This window comes from Pan paniscus, chromosome 8 (assembly GCF_029289425.2).
Source record: "Pan paniscus chromosome 8, NHGRI_mPanPan1-v2.0_pri, whole genome shotgun sequence".
Classification (NCBI taxonomy): domain Eukaryota; kingdom Metazoa; phylum Chordata; class Mammalia; order Primates; family Hominidae; genus Pan; species Pan paniscus.
Window position 1 is genome coordinate 115,161,733 of NC_073257.2, and position 17,512 is coordinate 115,179,244.

The 17,512-nt window shown below is 46.6% G+C and overlaps 2 protein-coding genes across 2 annotated transcripts in view; one reads left to right on the forward strand and one right to left on the reverse strand.

The window, feature by feature from the left end:
- Positions 1-2,569, reverse strand: part of NT5C2 (5'-nucleotidase, cytosolic II) — a 190,401-nt gene extending 187,832 nt beyond the window's left edge. The window contains exon 1 of the mRNA XM_055093336.2: positions 2,550-2,569. The gene's annotated coding sequence lies outside the window, so the exon portion shown is untranslated. The remainder of the gene's footprint in view (positions 1-2,549) is intronic.
- INA (internexin neuronal intermediate filament protein alpha) lies at positions 2,494-15,773 on the forward strand. The gene is made up of 3 exons (XM_003825537.5): positions 2,494-3,672; positions 12,449-12,573; positions 13,777-15,773. The coding sequence occupies exons 1-3, from the start codon at positions 2,608-2,610 to the stop codon at positions 14,084-14,086; spliced, it is 1,500 nt and encodes a 499-aa protein (XP_003825585.1). The 5' UTR covers positions 2,494-2,607; the 3' UTR covers positions 14,087-15,773.
- The last annotated feature ends 1,739 nt before the right edge of the window (positions 15,774-17,512 follow it).

The window sequence follows — 17,512 nt, forward strand, 5'->3', positions numbered from 1 at the left end:
GGTGAAACCCCATCTCTACTAAAAATACAAAAATTAGCCAGGTGTGGTGGTGGGCACCTGTAATCCCAGCTACTCGGGAGCCTGAGGCAGAGAACTGCTTGAACCCAGGAGGCAAAGGTTGCAGTGAGCCGAGATTGTGCCACTGCATTCCAGCTTGGGCGACAGAGCGAGACTCCATCTCAAAAAAAAAAAAAAAAAAATACAAAAAATAGCCAGGTGTTGTGGCAGACACCTACCCACTCACCTGTGGTGAGCCAAGATCACGCTACTGCCCTCCAGCCTGGGCAAGAAGAGCGCAACTCTGTCTGTCTTTTTTTTTTTTTTTTGATGGAGTCTCGCTCTGTCACCCAGGCTGGAGTGCAGTCGCATGATTTCGGCTCACTAAAACCTCCACCTCCCGGGTTCAAGCAATTCTCCTGCCTCAGCCTCCTGAGGAGCTGGGATTACAGGCCCGTGCCACCATACCCGGCTCATTTTTATATTTTTAATAGAGACAGGGTTTCACCATGTTGGTCAGGCTGGTCTCAAACTCCTCACCTCAAGTGATCCGCCCATCTCGGCCTCCCAAAGTGCTGGGATTACAGATGTGAGCCACTGCACCCGGCCAACTCCGTCTCAGAAAAAAAAAAAAAAGAGTCTCACTGCACTAAGCAGAATTATGTAGTGAAGAGAGAATGTATGCTTGTCTTTGCTTGCTGGTGACCTTGTGCTGCACCCGCACCTCGGTGCCTTATCTATAAGATGGAGGTGAGGGCCACCTTGAAGCATGGTTCAGAGGTAAACCTATGCAAAAGTGCCAGCACAAGTACTGGCAGACAATCATTATTCAGCAGTGTTAGCAATCTTTTATTGTTCACCTTACCAGGTCTTTCTAAGCCCAAAGACCTCAGAATTGAGTCCCTCCAACTCAAGGCTTTGGTCTGTGATGAGGAACCAGAGGGGCATGCTGTGGCAGGGCCTGACCATCTTCCATGACATCAAGCACAAAGCCAAGAGATATGCTCCAAAGTCCCATAAGATCCCTTTTCACCCTTCCTTTAGTGGCCTGTCCCAAGCATATTCCCCTTTCCCCATGAAGTAAAACTTATCCTAGAACTACGTCCTTGAAGATTCCAATATCAATAAAAGGCCCTCAGTCTGGAATTCTGGGATATAACTAAAAAGGTCTTCCTACTCCCTCTCCAAAGCCATATCCACATCCTGAATGATATTAGAAGCTTGCAAGTGGGTACATATTACAGACGCCACACTGACCCCTCCCAGTCTTCATCTTTTCAGATTCCATTCTTTGATTCTCACCCCCTGCCCCACCAACCCTACCATGTGGCAGAAGAGGCCGGCTCAGTCACCAGCACTCTCCCCCACTCCTGGAGTTTAATCTTTTTGCAGGGATCTCTTTTCTCCAAAAAGAGGTCTGCACAGGGAGTGGCTCTCTGAAGCCAGTTGAGAACCTGCCCTGCTGGATTTACACAGACTGAAATCTCAAATGCCCACAGGGTCAGAGAGGTAAAGTAAATGAATTAAGAAGGGGGGCGTAATTCAGTGGAGAATGGCAGGGATTGTAGTGAACAGGAGAGCACACTTCTTATACAAATGGCAAGGGCAACTCACCTCTGCCACTGTGGGCATCCCAGCTCTTCCCATTTTCAGAAGAAGCCAGAAATCCAATTTCTTTACAGGTGAAATCTCCTGGTTTAAAAATGCTCCTTTCAAAATATTTTAAAATATAATGCTCTAAACACAAAAGTCTGCAGCCCCCTTTCCAGCAGCTTGTGGTCCTGGCCTGTGCCATGCTTTAGTGCCCTAACGATGAGCCCCAGCAATTCCCAGCGCCTCCTGCTTCTCCAAGTCTGGCCTCTTTTCCCCTCTGTACCGCCGCTTCTCCCCACTCTCCGCAGCTCGGGGTCACTTTCTTTACTGATCTCCCCTCTCTTCTGGGAGAGGCACTTGCTGACCATCTTTCCGCCCGGAGCCTCCCCAGGAGCTGCAGAGGGGCAGCTGGAGAGATGCTTTCTGACGTAGCATCTCCCACCTTTCTCCTTGGGGACCCTGAGGAAGGGGACAAGGGCTCGCCCTGCAGGTCCTCACTGTAACTGGAAAAACACGGCCTCGCCCTCGGGAAGGCTTTCTGTGCGCCTCACCTCAGGATGAGGGTGGGTGTAGGGGACACCACCCAGAAACCCCTAACCTCCCAGTCGGTTAAAGAAGAGGGGATAGGGTCAAGGGATGCGACAGAACTGTGTGGTTTCCGGATGGGAAACCTCAGTCGTTTAGGCACCCCTCCGCTCGAGTCACTTCCGAAGCAGTCGATTCTTGGGGAGAAGCGCTGCGGAAAGGGGCGACTCCGATGCAGATGGCCCTGTCCCGGCGCCCCAGGTCGTCGCGCGCGCAGCTGCGGTAGTCACTGCGCCTCCCCGTCCCCGCTCCTGGATGCCCCCCTTCCCTCTCCCGGCCAGACTCTGAGCAGGAGCTCCGCCCCCAACGCGCCGCCCCAGCCCCGGCGCCTTAAAAGCCGGGCGCACCGCCCCGCCGCGCCCTGCCTGCCGCACCTCTCCTTTCTTCTGTAGCTCGTGCTGAAGCCGCACGTCCGGCCCCGATCCCGGCACCATGAGCTTCGGCTCGGAGCACTACCTGTGCTCCTCCTCCTCCTACCGCAAGGTGTTCGGGGATGGCTCTCGCCTGTCCGCCCGCCTCTCCGGGGCCGGCGGCGCGGGCGGCTTCCGCTCGCAGTCGCTGTCCCGCAGCAATGTGGCCTCCTCGGCCGCCTGCTCCTCGGCCTCGTCGCTCGGCCTCGGCCTGGCCTATCGCCGGCCGCCGGCGTCCGACGGGCTGGACCTGAGCCAGGCGGCGGCGCGCACCAACGAGTACAAGATCATCCGCACCAACGAGAAGGAGCAGCTGCAGGGCCTCAACGACCGCTTCGCCGTGTTCATCGAGAAGGTGCATCAGCTGGAGACGCAGAACCGCGCGTTGGAGGCCGAACTGGCCGCGCTGCGACAGCGCCACGCTGAGCCGTCGCGCGTCGGCGAGCTCTTCCAGCGCGAGCTGCGCGACCTGCGCGCGCAGCTGGAGGAGGCCAGCTCGGCTCGCTCGCAGGCCCTGCTGGAGCGCGACGGGCTGGCCGAGGAAGTGCAGCGGCTGCGGGCGCGCTGCGAGGAGGAGAGCCGCGGACGCGAAGGCGCCGAGCGCGCCCTGAAGGCGCAGCAGCGCGACGTGGACGGCGCCACGCTGGCCCGCCTGGACCTGGAAAAGAAGGTGGAGTCGCTGCTGGACGAGCTGGCCTTCGTACGCCAGGTGCACGACGAGGAGGTAGCCGAGCTGCTGGCCACGCTGCAGGCGTCGTCGCAGGCCGCGGCCGAGGTGGACGTGACTGTGGCTAAACCAGACCTGACCTCGGCTCTGAGGGAGATCCGCGCCCAGTATGAGTCCCTGGCCGCTAAGAACCTGCAGTCCGCGGAAGAATGGTACAAGTCCAAGTTTGCCAACCTGAACGAGCAGGCGGCGCGCAGCACCGAGGCCATCCGGGCCAGCCGCGAGGAGATCCACGAGTATCGGCGCCAGCTGCAGGCGCGCACCATCGAGATCGAGGGCCTGCGCGGGGCCAACGAGTCCTTGGAGAGGCAGATCCTGGAGCTGGAGGAGCGGCACAGTGCCGAGGTAGCTGGCTACCAGGTAAAGGCCGGGGCTGGGCGTGGGGAGGGGTGCCCTGCCCTCTTCCGCGCGTACCCTCTTCCTGTGGTAAAACTGGGCCCCAGGACTTAAGGGGAGGGCAAAAGAGAGGAGAGAAGAGCCGCGGCTGGAGGCGCTGGTTAACAAAAAACCCTGGAGTCTTTAATGTTAATTTTAGGGAACGCCCCTCATTTATGTCCCTGCCCCAGCCCTTCAAACAAAGAAGCCCTTAAATTTATTTGAGGTTCGAAAACCCAACTCTGCCTGTCTGTCAGCAAGCGGGCCTACACACACCGGCGACCCGGAGAACAGTGCCCCACCCAAAGTAAGACTGAGCCCAACGGGGCAGGTTACGTGGGCGGTGCTGTCTCGGCTATCTGGCTTGTTTGGTTGACTTTGAAAAGCTTTCTGTGCGCCCTAGAAGATATTTATGGAGTATGGTCTGCTTCAGGGCTGAAGGAAGAATGCGATCCTGAACTGGGAAGAGTCCTATCCCATTTTCTTGACTTTCGCGCTCCAAAAAGTAGAGATTGGGAGCCAACAAGCTGAGCGATGCTTGAGCTAGTAGTAACCACCCTGCTCTACCCACCTCCCCCAACACACACACACACACACACACACACACACACACACACACACACACACACACACACACACACACACGATTCCCTTGTCCACCAGCTGACATTTCCTCCTAAAGAAAGCGTTCGCCGGTTGGCAAAACGTGAAAGGTCGGGGCGCTGTCCACGGTGCTGATCTCGAGTTCTTCCCATCTCAGAAATGATGTCTCTCCTGTCTCGTGTCCCAGTTATGAATCTCTAGGCAATTAACTGCTTTGATTTTTTTTTTTCCTGCAACACCAACACATCAGTCTTGGCTACCTGCAATCAAAGGTCACCTCATAGACAACATCAATTTTGGCTTTCATGGATGGCTTAGCACTAAACAAAAAACACTTAATTTGCTCAGCAGCTGTGAGGTCCCACTTGAAAATTCCTGTTTTGTTAGTATTTTTTTCATCGTAAGTGCATGTGATAAGTCACAGAGATGGTTTTTCTTTGTTCTAGTGTATGTATTTTTTCCATATTTCCCTGTCCTCTAAGCTCCTGTGATGGTATTGATTGGCTATTTCTTCCCAACAAAGGCCACTGTGTCTTCAGTTTTACTATATAAGAAATTCTGGGATTATGACCGCAAATGGCACAGAGGCAGGAGACAGGGTAAATGGAAGGTGTAGAAAAGAATTGGAATAGTATGGTTCGGTTTCAAGGTACAATAAAAGCTCCTTTGAATAGAATGACTATAATTCAGAAACTTGCAATAATTCTAGCTAGGATTAAAGTTTACATTTGGTGAGATTAATAGGGCTTGGAACATTGGTAAAATAGAACCAAGAAAGGAATGAAATCTCAAAAGTAACATTTTAATCAGAAGCTAAAGAATTCTTATTGATGTGCAGGTATTTGCTGTTTGTTACAATAACTTCCTTTGATAAAGGAAAAAAGCCTGCTTGGACTGTTTAGGTTAGTTTGGTATTGCATTATCATTCAAATAAGTACTTCCATTTCTGCCTCAAAATCCATAACTTGAACTTTTCATTATGTACCCTAACCCCTGGATGGCCTGAATTAATCACATTTGGCTAATTGAGACTTCATTTTTTTCTTCTAGAAGCCTCCAAGTACGAGCTAGGTGGTCTTCTGGAGGGCTAGCCCAGTATTTCTACAAAAAAAGGATAACTTACTCAGAGCTGCCAGCTGAATTGGGCTTCTCCATTTTCTCTGCTTGTTATAGCCCATACATTCTAAGAAGTAGTGACAGTTTTGCCTGGCTTGTTTGCTGTAAAAGGCTTTCATCATTAGACAATGGTAGCGTCATGCAGACATGGTCTACAGGAAACAAACAAAAAACAACAACAGAGAAACTGCAGCATCTGCAGCTCTGCGGTGCTGCCCCCATCAGCTTGAGCCTTTAGAGCCACAGAGGACCTGCTGATGGGAGTGGAAGAGGAGGTCAGACAACAGAGAGCTGGTTCCCTACTCCTTGGGACCTAAGGCTAAGGTGGAGCTCAAGCCTTACCTGCAGATCCTAATGGCCTGATGCCACAAGGGTGTCTCTGACTGTTCTAGCAATCTTAGCAGTGCTGACCAAGGTGAAAAGCCTCCCTTTCTACAGTGAGATTTAGCCATTGTTTTCTTGCCCTCTCATCTCATCCCCACCTTTCACTGCGGTAATGGGAGGCTGTTCTCCTTCTTCTGCTACAGAGATTAGTGGTAGGGCCATTTTTCTTTTCAAACTTGGCACCCTCTATGAAACATAGGAAGGCCCCATTAAAGTCACATCTTCTCTGCCCCAGATAGCTGATAGCCTATTTAAGGAGAGAAAGCTTCTTACACTTTTGAAAGGGTAAAAAATGATTCAAGGTGACACAGTAAGTACACAATAGTGGATGAGAGAGTCTGAATCAGGCAAGAGAAGAGATTAGGAAGAGCTAAGGCTATTGTCTTCAAAAGCCAAATGCAACTCCCCTCTGCATAAAAAGCTGATGGGGTTTCCATTTCTGACATAGGGCAGTGCTGGTGCCTACATAGCCACTTCGGCACCATTAGAGTCCTAGTTCTGTTAAAGATGTCCAAAGACATTCTTGGAGGGTACTCAGGGTCTCAGACCTCTACTGTGGTCAGTCTTGGAAAGTTGAAGCTTTCCTTGAAAGACCTTGCTGAATGATCAAGATCACCGCAGGTTAATGCTCTCCAGGGAGACAAGCCAAGTCTTCTCTTTTTTCTCCATTATGAGATTGGAGTACAGCCTAATTAAATAGCAGGAAGGGGCTGGCCCCTTGGAGACTGGAGGTGACAGTGGCTGCATATAAATCCATAGCTTGATAGATCCATTTCTAAAATTAGCTACATTTGATCTTTTTTAAGCTCTTCCACCTGGTTTTTGTTTCATTTTGTTTTGTTTGCCCCTCCCTATCTTACTGTATTACTGTCACCTGGGCTACCATGATAGCATCTTTATAGAAAAAAATTTAAACTAGTGGATCCTAAACCCAGTGACACTCTAAGGTCATTTGGGGGCTTAAAAAAATTATCAGGCCCACTCCCAAAGATATGGATTCAGCAGTTCACAGGTAGGGCCCAGGAATATGCATTTTTCAATAAAAGTGCTGCATCCTGTTGGTCCTCAGACTGACTTTGGAGTACATTGATCTAAACCACTTCTTCCAGTAAAGTAGTTTACGGAGATACGTATAATACAGGATATTCGAGTGTGGTGGAGGAAAGAAAAAGATGGGGACAAAGGAAAGGTAGGAGTGAGAATAAAGCACGCATGGTGAACCACAAATAAAAATCCTCCGTCCCCACTCAAGTTGATTATGCAGAGCAGTAATTCTAAATAGCCTCTTTCAATCAGACTGTGGGGCACTCACTACTGCCTCCCTGACCCAGGGCCCCCAAACGTGCTGAAATCCACAGCTCTGTCGTTGTTCTTCACCACTGCAGATGTTAGTGTGGCCAGTCATTTCTCTTACTCCACCCGGCATCCTTCCAGCCACGGGCTGCGATGCTCAGACGAGCTAAGACGACGCTCAGCGTTTGTCTTAGCTCCTCCAGGAGAGACCCCAGCTGGAGCTGGGCGTGCCGCTCTCCGGTTCCCTCAGGCTAAGCCGGCAGCAGCTGCGTGGTTGGGGGAGGGGACAGACTGCAGCGCTCTGCCCAGATCTCGAGCTGGAGGCCATCTTTGGCAGGGCTTCTGAAGGGCAATGCAAGACACAGCCTGATGTGGGGAGGAGAGCACAAACAAAGAGACCAGACATTGAAGAGCAATCAATGGTCAGAACACAGCACACTTCCTTCTGAAAGGAGCAAAGTTGTGCTTTTCTCTACAGTGATCTGTAAAATAGATATATGAAATCTGCAACATAGAAGTTCAAGGAAATCTCATCTGTCTAGAACTCAGCTCCCCAACCACCTCTTATTCAGAAAACACAGCTGTGAAACAAAAATAATGTTTTAAGCAAGGACCTAATTAACCTGCTGATGAGACATATCATCTATCTCTAAGCCAAACATTAGGAACTTGGCACCTCTACTGCCCCCAGCCTATTCATTCTTAACACGATTTCAAAATGCTTTTTTATTTGGTTTCAAGACTGCAGCAAGATGGAGAATGGGGACCACTGGAGTCAGGCATTGTTAAGAATGAGCAGCAGCAGATCCGTTCATCTTTCAGAACAAAGAAAATCAATGAGCATCAACACTAATCCAAACACCGCACTTTGGGGCCATTTAGGGTAGAATTAAACAGCCTGATATATACCTCGAATGACCTAAAAGATGTCACCGAATTATTTTTAAAATTGATTATTATCATGACCCTTAATTGCTGTGGAAGGTGGCATTATGTTTAGTGTCCTGATTGTGAGTGGTATAAGCCACTTTAGAAAGGCTTTTTATTCAAAATTGTTATTTAAAAAAAATCTGGTGCTTTAAGGTATATGCCTCCAACTATCCAATATTAAAGTGTTGTTATACGTTACTTTTCTTACTTATCTAAGGGGTTGGTAATAGTGAGGGCTTGTGATTAATTTGTCTATATCATCAAAAGGATAGAGGGCCATGTGGTATGATATTATCAAGAATAAAAATCACTAACATTTATTGAGTTCTTCCTGTGTGCCATGCTGTTCTGATGCCTACTAATTTAACAGATAATAGACTCATCAAATATTAATGTATATGTGAGATATATTAAATTGAAATCCTAATTTGAGGATCTCAGAACACCTTAGAAAAAGAGTAAACATTATAACTTTCCATATGCAGAAGTAGAAGATTGGAAGGAACTAAAATGTAGAAAACTGGCTGAGGTCCAATGGATGTTAGTGGCAGAGCAAAAACTGCAACCCAAGTTCCTGATGAAATCCTCCTCTTATCTTCATATAGCATTCCTCCTCCTTCTTTGCATAATCATATTTTCTTCTTTCTCCTTTTTCCCTCACTCTAGACTCTTTTCCCTCTTACCACAGTAATATTGATTCTCTTGTCAGTAGCTAGAGATTCTATGTCAGTGATTCTATGTCAGTAGCAGAATTGATTATAACCTCAAATAGGAACTATCAGGTAAAATTTCTTGGTAAAAATCTCTTTAAGGCCTCATGATCTCTTAACACACTTTGAAATATATGCATCACGGTCCAGTATAATACGTATTTTTCCTACTGACTGTCATTCCTTGTTCTGTACCCATCAGTCAATTGAGACTCCTCTTTGCAGTATTCCTGTCAATATTTATAGAACAGGTAGGTGGTATGAATTTTAATTCTGCAAATTCTCTTGATTTGGAAGTTTGTACCCCCTGATGTCTCAGCCCTACCTTTCACCATTGCTTTATCATTCTCACACAAGGGGAGTTTCAAGGGCCTGTCAACACTTACTTTCTTGAGGTTTCTGATATGTTTATCTGCATCACTGTTTCTTTTTTTTTTTTTTTTTTTTTTTTTTGAGATGGAGTTTTGCTCTTGTTGCCCAGACTGGAGCGCAATGGCACGATCTCAGCTCACTGCAACCTCTGCCTCCCAGGTTCAAGTGATTCTCCTACCTCAGCCTCCAGAGTAGCTGGGATTACAGGCACACGCCACCACGCCCAGCTAATTTTTGTATTTTTAGTAGAGACCATAGTTTCACCATGTTGGCCAGCATAGTCTCATCTCTTGATTGACCTGAACTCCTGACCTCAGGTGATCCACCCGCCTCAGCCTCCCAAAGTGCTGGGATTACAGGCATGAGCCACCATGCCCGGCCCTGCATGACTGTTTCTTAAAAATAACCCCCAATCATTGTGTCTTTTTTTTTTTTTAAGACGGGGTCTTGCTGTGTCGCCCAGGCTGGAGCACAGTGGCGCCATCATAGCTCACTTCAACCTCCGCCTACCGGGCTCGAGCAATTCTCCCAGCTCAGCCTCAAGTGATTCGCCTGCCTCAGCTACCCAAAGCGCTGGGATTCCCTAGAGATGTTTTCTTGTTATCGCAACTGGGAGAGGGAAGTATGTGCTTCTGGCATCTAGCCAGGAATGTTACTAAATATCCTGCATTTCACAATAACAAATAATTAGCCAGCCTAAAACATCAACATTGCCAAAGTTGTAAAACTCTGTTATAGAGGAAAGCAACAGAAAATAAACTAGTATAAACCAGTAAATTGCCGGGGCCGGACACTGTGACTCACGCCTGTTATCCCAGCACTTTGGGAGGCTGAGGCGGGCGGATCACAAGGTTAGGAGTTCAAGACCAGCCTGGCCAACATGGTGAAACCCCATCTCTACTAAAAATACAAAAATTAGCCAGGCGTGGTGGTGCACACCTGTAATCCCAGCTACTCAGGAGGCTGAGGCAGGAGAATTACTTGAACCCAGGTGGTGGAGGTTGCAGTGAGCTGAGATTGCGCCACTGCACTCCAGCCTGGGTAACAGAGCAAGACTCCATCTCGGAAAAAAAAAAAAAAAAAAAAGAAGATAATTTCATATAATGGTAAGAGCTGAGAGCAGGGTGGCTGCATTCAACTGAGTGCTTTTTTTCTAATTTGCACAAGGTTCCTGCATGGGCCAGTAGCTGCTCTGGCTTAAGGTAAAATAAAGTGCTGGGTTGGTTGAGGATGGATACTTAAATTGGATGCAAATGAAGACCTGTCTGAGGAGAGGACATTATATTTTATTTTATTTTATTTTATTTTTTGAGATGGAGTTTCATTCTTGTTGTCCAGGCTGGAGTGCAATGGCACGATCTCGGCTCACTGCCACCTCCGCCTCCCGGATTCAAACAATTCTCCTGCTTCAGCCTCCCTAGTAGCTGGGATTATAGGCATGCACCACCACGCCCGGCTAATTTTTGTATTTTTGGTAGAGACAGAGTTTCTCCATGTTGGTCTGGCTGGTCTCGAACTCCCAACCCCAGGTGATCCTCCCGCCTCAGCCTCCCAAAGTGCTGGGATTACAGGCATGAGCCATCGTGCCTGGCAGGAGAGGACATTTGAACTGAATCTTTTTTTTTTTTTTTTTTTGAGACAGAGTTTTGCTCTTGTTGCCCAAGCTGGAGTGCGGTGGCACAATCTCAGCTCACTGCAACCTCTGCCTCCCAGATTCAAGTGATTCTCCTGCCTCAGCCTCCCAAGTAGGTGGGATTACAGGCGCTTGCCACTGCACACAGCTAATTTTTGTACTTTTAGTAGAGACGGGGTTTCTCCTTGTTGGTCTGGCTGGTCTCGAACTCCTGACTCCAGGTGATCCTCCTACCTCAGCCTCCCAAAGTGCTGGGATTACAGGCATGAGCCATCATGCCTGGCAGGAGAGGACATTTGAACTGAATTTTTTTTTTTTTTTTTGAGATGGAGTTTTGCTCTTGTTGCCCAGCTGGAATGCGGTGGCGCGATCTCGTCTCACTGCAACCTCCCCCTCCTGGGTTCAAGCGATTCTCCTGCCTCAGCCTCCCAAGTAGCTGGGATTACAGGTGCGTGCCACTGCACCCAGCTAATTTTTGTATTTTTAGTAGAGACGGAGTTTTGCCATGTTAGCCAGGCTGGTCTTGAACTCCTGATCTCAGGTGATCTGCCTGCCTCAGCCTCCCAAAGTGCTAGGATTACAGGTGTGAGCCACCACACCTGGGTGAACTGAATCTTCTATGACAAGGAGTCGGCCATGTAAAGACCGGCATTTTAGATAGAGGAAATAACAAGCCTAAAGGGCCTGGGACAGCAATGAACTTGGTATAGTTAAGGAGTAAAAGAAAAGACCAGGCTGGGCATGGTGGCTCATACATGTAATCTAAGCACTTTAGGAGGTAAAGGCAGGAGTGTCTCTTGAGGCCAGGAGTTCAAGACCAGCCTGGACAACATAATGAGACCTCATCTTTACAAAACAAAAATCTTTTTTAATTAGCCAGGCATGGTAGTGTACACCTGTTAGTCCCAACTGCTTGGGAGGCTGAGACAGGAAGATCGCTTGAGCCCAGGAATTTTGAGGCTGCAGTGAGCTGTGATCACACCACTGTACTCCAGCCTAGGCAACAGAGCAAGACCTTGTCTCAAAAAAAAAAAAAAAAAAAAAAAAGAATTCCTTCTGGCTGCTCAAGGACTATAAATATATAAATATAAAGCGATTTCTCTTCCATGCCTCGGTGTTTTAAAAATTCTGTGGAGTATTTCTGCTTTCTCCTTACCTATAATGTAAAATGCTCTCAGTAAAGTGACTGATTAGCAGGCTTCTAGGAAATCATCAAAATGAATGGAGGCAGAGAGGTCTTCCTGGAAAGCTCTCTGTGCTTTCCACATTCGGAATTTTCTGAATCTAAGCTGCTAACCTGAGGCTTTGGGTTTTGGAAAGCACATGCTACAACAGAGTTATTTAGCAGCAACACAACAAGCAAGGGAGGGATGGTAAGTGTAAAAAAAAAAAAATCATCACCATGTTCAGTTGAGAACTATATGCCGTGTGGCTATCCTGAAAAGGGCAGGTGTTCACTTGCCCTCTGGGTAAAAGTTCCCAGTCCTCACCATGAGTCCAAATCTCCTGGGGACCTTTATGAAAAAAATGCAAATGCTGGGACCCCACCCCAGAACCAGTGAATCTGGATCTGGACTCAGGGACAGACCTGGATATAAGCAAGTTATAAGTTCATTAGGTGATTTTAATGTGTAGTCAGGGCTGGGAATCCTTGCCTTCTGGAAATCTTGAGGAATTTCAGCTGGTTTGGCCTAACTATTTTGGATATGTTACTTTTCAGGATAGCATTGGGCAGCTGGAGAATGATCTGAGGAACACCAAGAGTGAGATGGCACGCCACCTTCGGGAATACCAGGACTTGCTCAATGTCAAAATGGCTCTTGACATTGAGATAGCAGCTTACAGGTACTGCAAAGGACCTGCTTACCCGAGTAAATCCAGTCACCTAGGGGCAATGCTGCCCAAATAAGTGGATCTAGTCTCTCTGGCTTCTGACTGGTGAGGGAGGGAAGAAGGGCATCACTGGCCCCTTTCAGGTGAGCTGACTGTTCTGTCCCTCTACTTAGATATAATCCAGCTCCATCTGACTAGTCCCAGAGTATTCTGTGTACCTCTGAAAGGATTTAAGGGGATAATGTGAGTACACAGAGGTTAAAATAAAAACCCATGAGACTCGTAACTTTAAAAATAGGGTTTGGGGCCAGGTGCAGTAGCTCACTCCTATAATCCCAGCACTTTGGGAGGCCAAGGTGGGTGGATCACTTGAGATCAGGAGTTCAAGACCAGCCTGGCCAACATGGTGAAACCCAGTCTCTACTAAAAACACAAAAATTGGCCAGGCGTGGTGGCACACACCTGTAGTCCCAGCTACTCTGGAGGCTGAGGCAAGAGAATCGCTTGAACCTGGGAGGCGGAGGTTGCAGTGAGCTGTGATCATGCCACTGCACTCCAGCCTGGGAGACAGTGAGACTCTGTCTCAAAAAAAAAAAAAAAAAAAAAAGATGATTAAAAACTATTAAGAGTTATGAGAAACATGGTTTGGGGCCACTCCTTTATAAGACTATTTTCGTCACGCTGATAAAAATCTGTTATCTGAAACAGTGTCATTCACTGGTTTTTGTTATTGCTGGTTCTATTCCCTTTGTACCCGTATACACTGAAAAAGTACAAATCTCAAATCCAGGTTGAGTAAGGCAGTTTCTACCACCTTTGTGGACATCTCACCTCCTTATCCCTATTGCAGCTAAGATGTTACTTAGGAAAAGTACTTCTCCCTACAGCTTTGTTGCTAATTGCCAAAAATGGGTGTGATGTGGCCAAGTGGAGTTGCAGGTTTTCCTCCTGGAATATATTTGTGAACAGGATAGGTTTTCCTTTGACAATGCTTTAAACATAGCTGGTGCTGAAGGGGTGTGTGTGTGTGCGCATGTGTATGCACGTGGTCCAACCCTTTGAGCTTTGAAATTAAATATTTATTGGTTTCAATCTCATGAAGAAACTCCAAAGTCCTTTGGAATCTCTCTCAAATGAATCAGGATTGGAGGGTTGAGTTCTGGGGGGGGGGGAAGTTATTGACTTCCTAAGAGTTTTTCTCTGTTGAATTTACAGGAAACTGCTGGAAGGCGAGGAGACACGTTTTAGCACCAGTGGGTTAAGCATTTCGGGGCTGAATCCACTTCCCAATCCAAGTTACCTGCTCCCCCCTAGAATCCTCAGTTCTACAACCTCCAAAGTCTCATCCACTGGGCTATCACTTAAGAAAGAGGAGGAGGAGGAGGAGGCATCTAAGGTAGCCTCTAAGAAAACCTCCCAGATAGGGGAAAGTTTTGAAGAAATATTAGAGGAGACAGTAATATCTACTAAGAAAACCGAGAAATCAAATATAGAAGAAACCACCATTTCAAGCCAAAAAATATAATTCCATTGCTTTGAAAAAGTTAATGCTTAAGAGGGAATGATATGCATTTGACTTGTTAAACAGCCTATTCCTGAACTATAACACCTGCCACCACTATAAAATGTCTTCAAGGCTTCAGTCTCATATTTAGTATTGAATACTTACATTCTCTAATAAGAAAACCACCCCTTAGATTGAAGTAAACTGCAGTCCTGGAGCAATCACAGATGAGTTATCTAAGAATACAGCTTTCTGACCTTCAGCTCACGCTTCACAGTGATGGATGATTCAGGTGCAGAGGAAGTACAAACTAAGGTGCTAAATCTGCGATCATCGTCATTTGCTGTGAACTGAAATTAAAACTATTCATGCTGCCCAGCCATTACCCAGCTAAATAATCTTACTCTAGATACCTAAAACATAAGATCACTGCCAGAGATAAACTAATGGTCCACACCCAATTCCACTCTGATAGAATTATTTCACAAATAATAGGTGTTTGTTTAATGGACACTTTTCACCTCCTTCAATTCCATATATCCTTTTCTTCTATGTAGGAAAAAAATAGTCTAGTGTAGTATTCTTCCCTTTTAAACACATTTTGGTTCTTCTCAAAAGAACTTACCCCCATTCGCTCTCTGCTCAGTGGGTAAAATTAGATGCATGTTGACCATGTCTATGATTTGTGTAATTACTTATCCCTGCCCATTTCATATTCTTTCAATTCTGTAGGTTAAAAAAATGGCAGTGATGAATTTTAAGGGTTTCCCCCAACATATAAAATAATGAAAAGAATCCCTAGACTTTAGGCTTTCAGCTTACACAAATCTATTTAATTAGGAAAAAAACTATTAAGGATGTAGCTTTTCACCTTTACTTTAGAAGCACAGTAAATATCCCAAACTGTGATGAAGCCGACCTTAGATTTAGTAGTATAAGCTAGAAGAAGTGAGTGTTTCTATGAGTGGAAAAAGCCAAGGTGTCATTTATGTGTCAGTTCATTTGTGGTGATATAGAATTAGCTTTTTCATCCCCTTACCCTTAGAATCCACGTATTCCCCTTCCCACTAGCCTAGGTCCTAAAGAGGCCTTGCTTTCACTCTCCTATGCCTTTTACGAGTGCTAAGTGTAGGATATTTTGTCACCAGAACACAATGCTACTGCCCCAAAGTAAAAGAAACCACTTCTGGTCAATCAACACTACCAGCGTACATATAAGAAAGAAATCTTTCTCTTTTCTAAAAGACTTCCCTAACACTTACCCCATGGCTGCACAGTTGGTGGGGTCCTGCCGGAGAGGAAGAGACACTCAGACCAGAGAAGGGGTGTGCATGCGCCTACTCGCTTGCTAGAAGTAGATTCTGGACAGTCAGCTCTTCATCTGCCCAACTGTGTAGCATCTGCATTGCCCTGTCTTTCATGTGTGCCAAGGCTGATGCAGGATTTGTTCTCTGTCCAGCAGTCACTTCTGCCAGAGCTGAAGAGTTGCCCCGTCTCTGTTCCATGTCTCCTTTAAGAGCTCTGGTGATAAGGACATGATGCTTTTACTGAACTTTCTTATCCTAGCACATGCTTCAATAGTTCAAGGAACTTGAAAAATACTTTTCTCTTCCTTACCTTTACCCCATCCCTGTCTTTACTCCTCACACTTACTGTAAGACATTAGTAACATAAGAAATTAAAAGTCACACGAATCTCACCAACATAATTCGTGTTCTGTGGTTCCTGCCCTTTCACTGAGAGAAGCACTGTTTGGGTTCAGAGTCAGTCTGGCTCTGACTGATTTGTATCTTCTCTTTTTAGTGAGCCACCTTAATTGCCATGAACTTATTTACAGAAGAAAGATATTGGCCAAGCGTGGTGGCTCATGCCTGGAATCCCAACACTTTGGGAGGCCAAGGTGGGGGTGGTGGGGCAGATGGCCTGAGCCCAGGAGTTCAAGACCAGCCTGGGCAACATAGGGAGACCTCATCTCTCAAAAAAATACAAAAATTAGCCAACTGTGGTGGCTCCTGTAGTCCCAGCTACTGGGGAGCTGAGGTGGGAGGATCACTTCAGCCCGGGAGGTGGATGCTGCAGTGAGTTGAGATCACGCCACTGCACTCCAGCCTGGGCGACAGAGTGAGACCCTATCTCAAAAAAAAGAAGAGTAACTTACAGAGTTGAAAAATGATTAATTCATAATAATAACATGGAAAATGTTCAGAATCAAAGCAGAGAGGTCAAGGGAAGGAGAGCAAGTGACATCAACTGTTACGTAAACAAGACAACAAAATGAATCCAAGAGATGAGGGGAAAGCCTTCCTGCAGCATGTGCTAATGATATCCCATATGACTTTCAGATTCATTAGACAATTATATCCCCTGCATCCAGAGACTTAATAATAGCTAAACTTTATTCAGTACCTATTTACTATGTGTCAGACACTATATGAGGTAGTAAACATAGAATTATATAAACCTCACAACTACTCGTTAGGTATAGTATTTGTATCCCCATTTTACAAATGAAGAAGTAGAACCTCAGAATAACAAGGTTAATACCCTGGTCTGATATCACACAGGAAGTGGCAGAGCTGAGCTTTGGACCCTTGTCTTCTGTCTGACTCTACAATACTTGCTTTTCTTCCCTATTTTTTTTTTTTTTTAATGAGATGGAGTCTTGCTCTGTTGTTCAGGCTGGAGTGCAGTGGCATGATTTCGGCTCACTGCAACCTCCACCTCCTGGGTTCAAGCAATTCTCCTTCCTCAGCCTCCCGTGTAGCTGGAACTACAGGTGTGTGCCACCACGCCCAGCTAATTTTTGTATTTTCAGTGGAGACAGGGTTTCATCATGTTGGCCAGGCTGGTCTCGACCTCCTGACCTCAAATGATCCACCCGCCTCGGCCTCCCAAAGTACTGGGATTACAGGCGGGAGCCACCACACCTGGCCCTTATGTTTCCTTTCTACATAAATCCCCTTGCTGAAGGGAGTAGAAGTCTTTCTTTTTATCTTGTTCCACCTCTTTCTCACCATGTTTTACTTAAGGTTTCTCTGTCCCAGAAAACTTTTGCAACACCAAATCCTCCAGGCAAACTGCTGCACTCGCAGACTTCCTCAGCCGCTGCCTTCCTGCATTGCCAGGAGGTGGTGGTATCTCAAAACTGGACTTTGGGCCCAGGCAACCACAAATCACCTCTGCTTCTGCCAAAAATTACATAGACATTTTCAAGCTTAAGGTACGGGTTACATTGAAGTCATCATGCATTTTGCGATTTTCAAATATCTCACCTGCCATTTTCAAAAGGGTGGGTGCTCCTGAATCTAGCAAATAAAGGACTGTTTTTATTACATTACCATGCCCTGCTGCATACTCTTAAAGAATGAAGAGAGTGATTACTATATAGATCAAAGGGCTTCTCTCCTCCTTTATTGATCTCCCATAAGATGGTTTGATTTCCCCTAT

Excerpts from the sequence above, each read along its gene's own strand:
- INA (XM_003825537.5), top strand. The coding sequence starts at position 2,608 with ATGAGCTTCGGCTCGGAGCACTACCTGTGCTCCTCCTCCTCCTACCGC. Across the intron at positions 3,673-12,448 it reads CCGAGGTAGCTGGCTACCAG|GATAGCATTGGGCAGCTGGA; the intron begins GTAAAGGCCGGG and ends GTTACTTTTCAG. Across the intron at positions 12,574-13,776 it reads ATTGAGATAGCAGCTTACAG|GAAACTGCTGGAAGGCGAGG; the intron begins GTACTGCAAAGG and ends TTGAATTTACAG.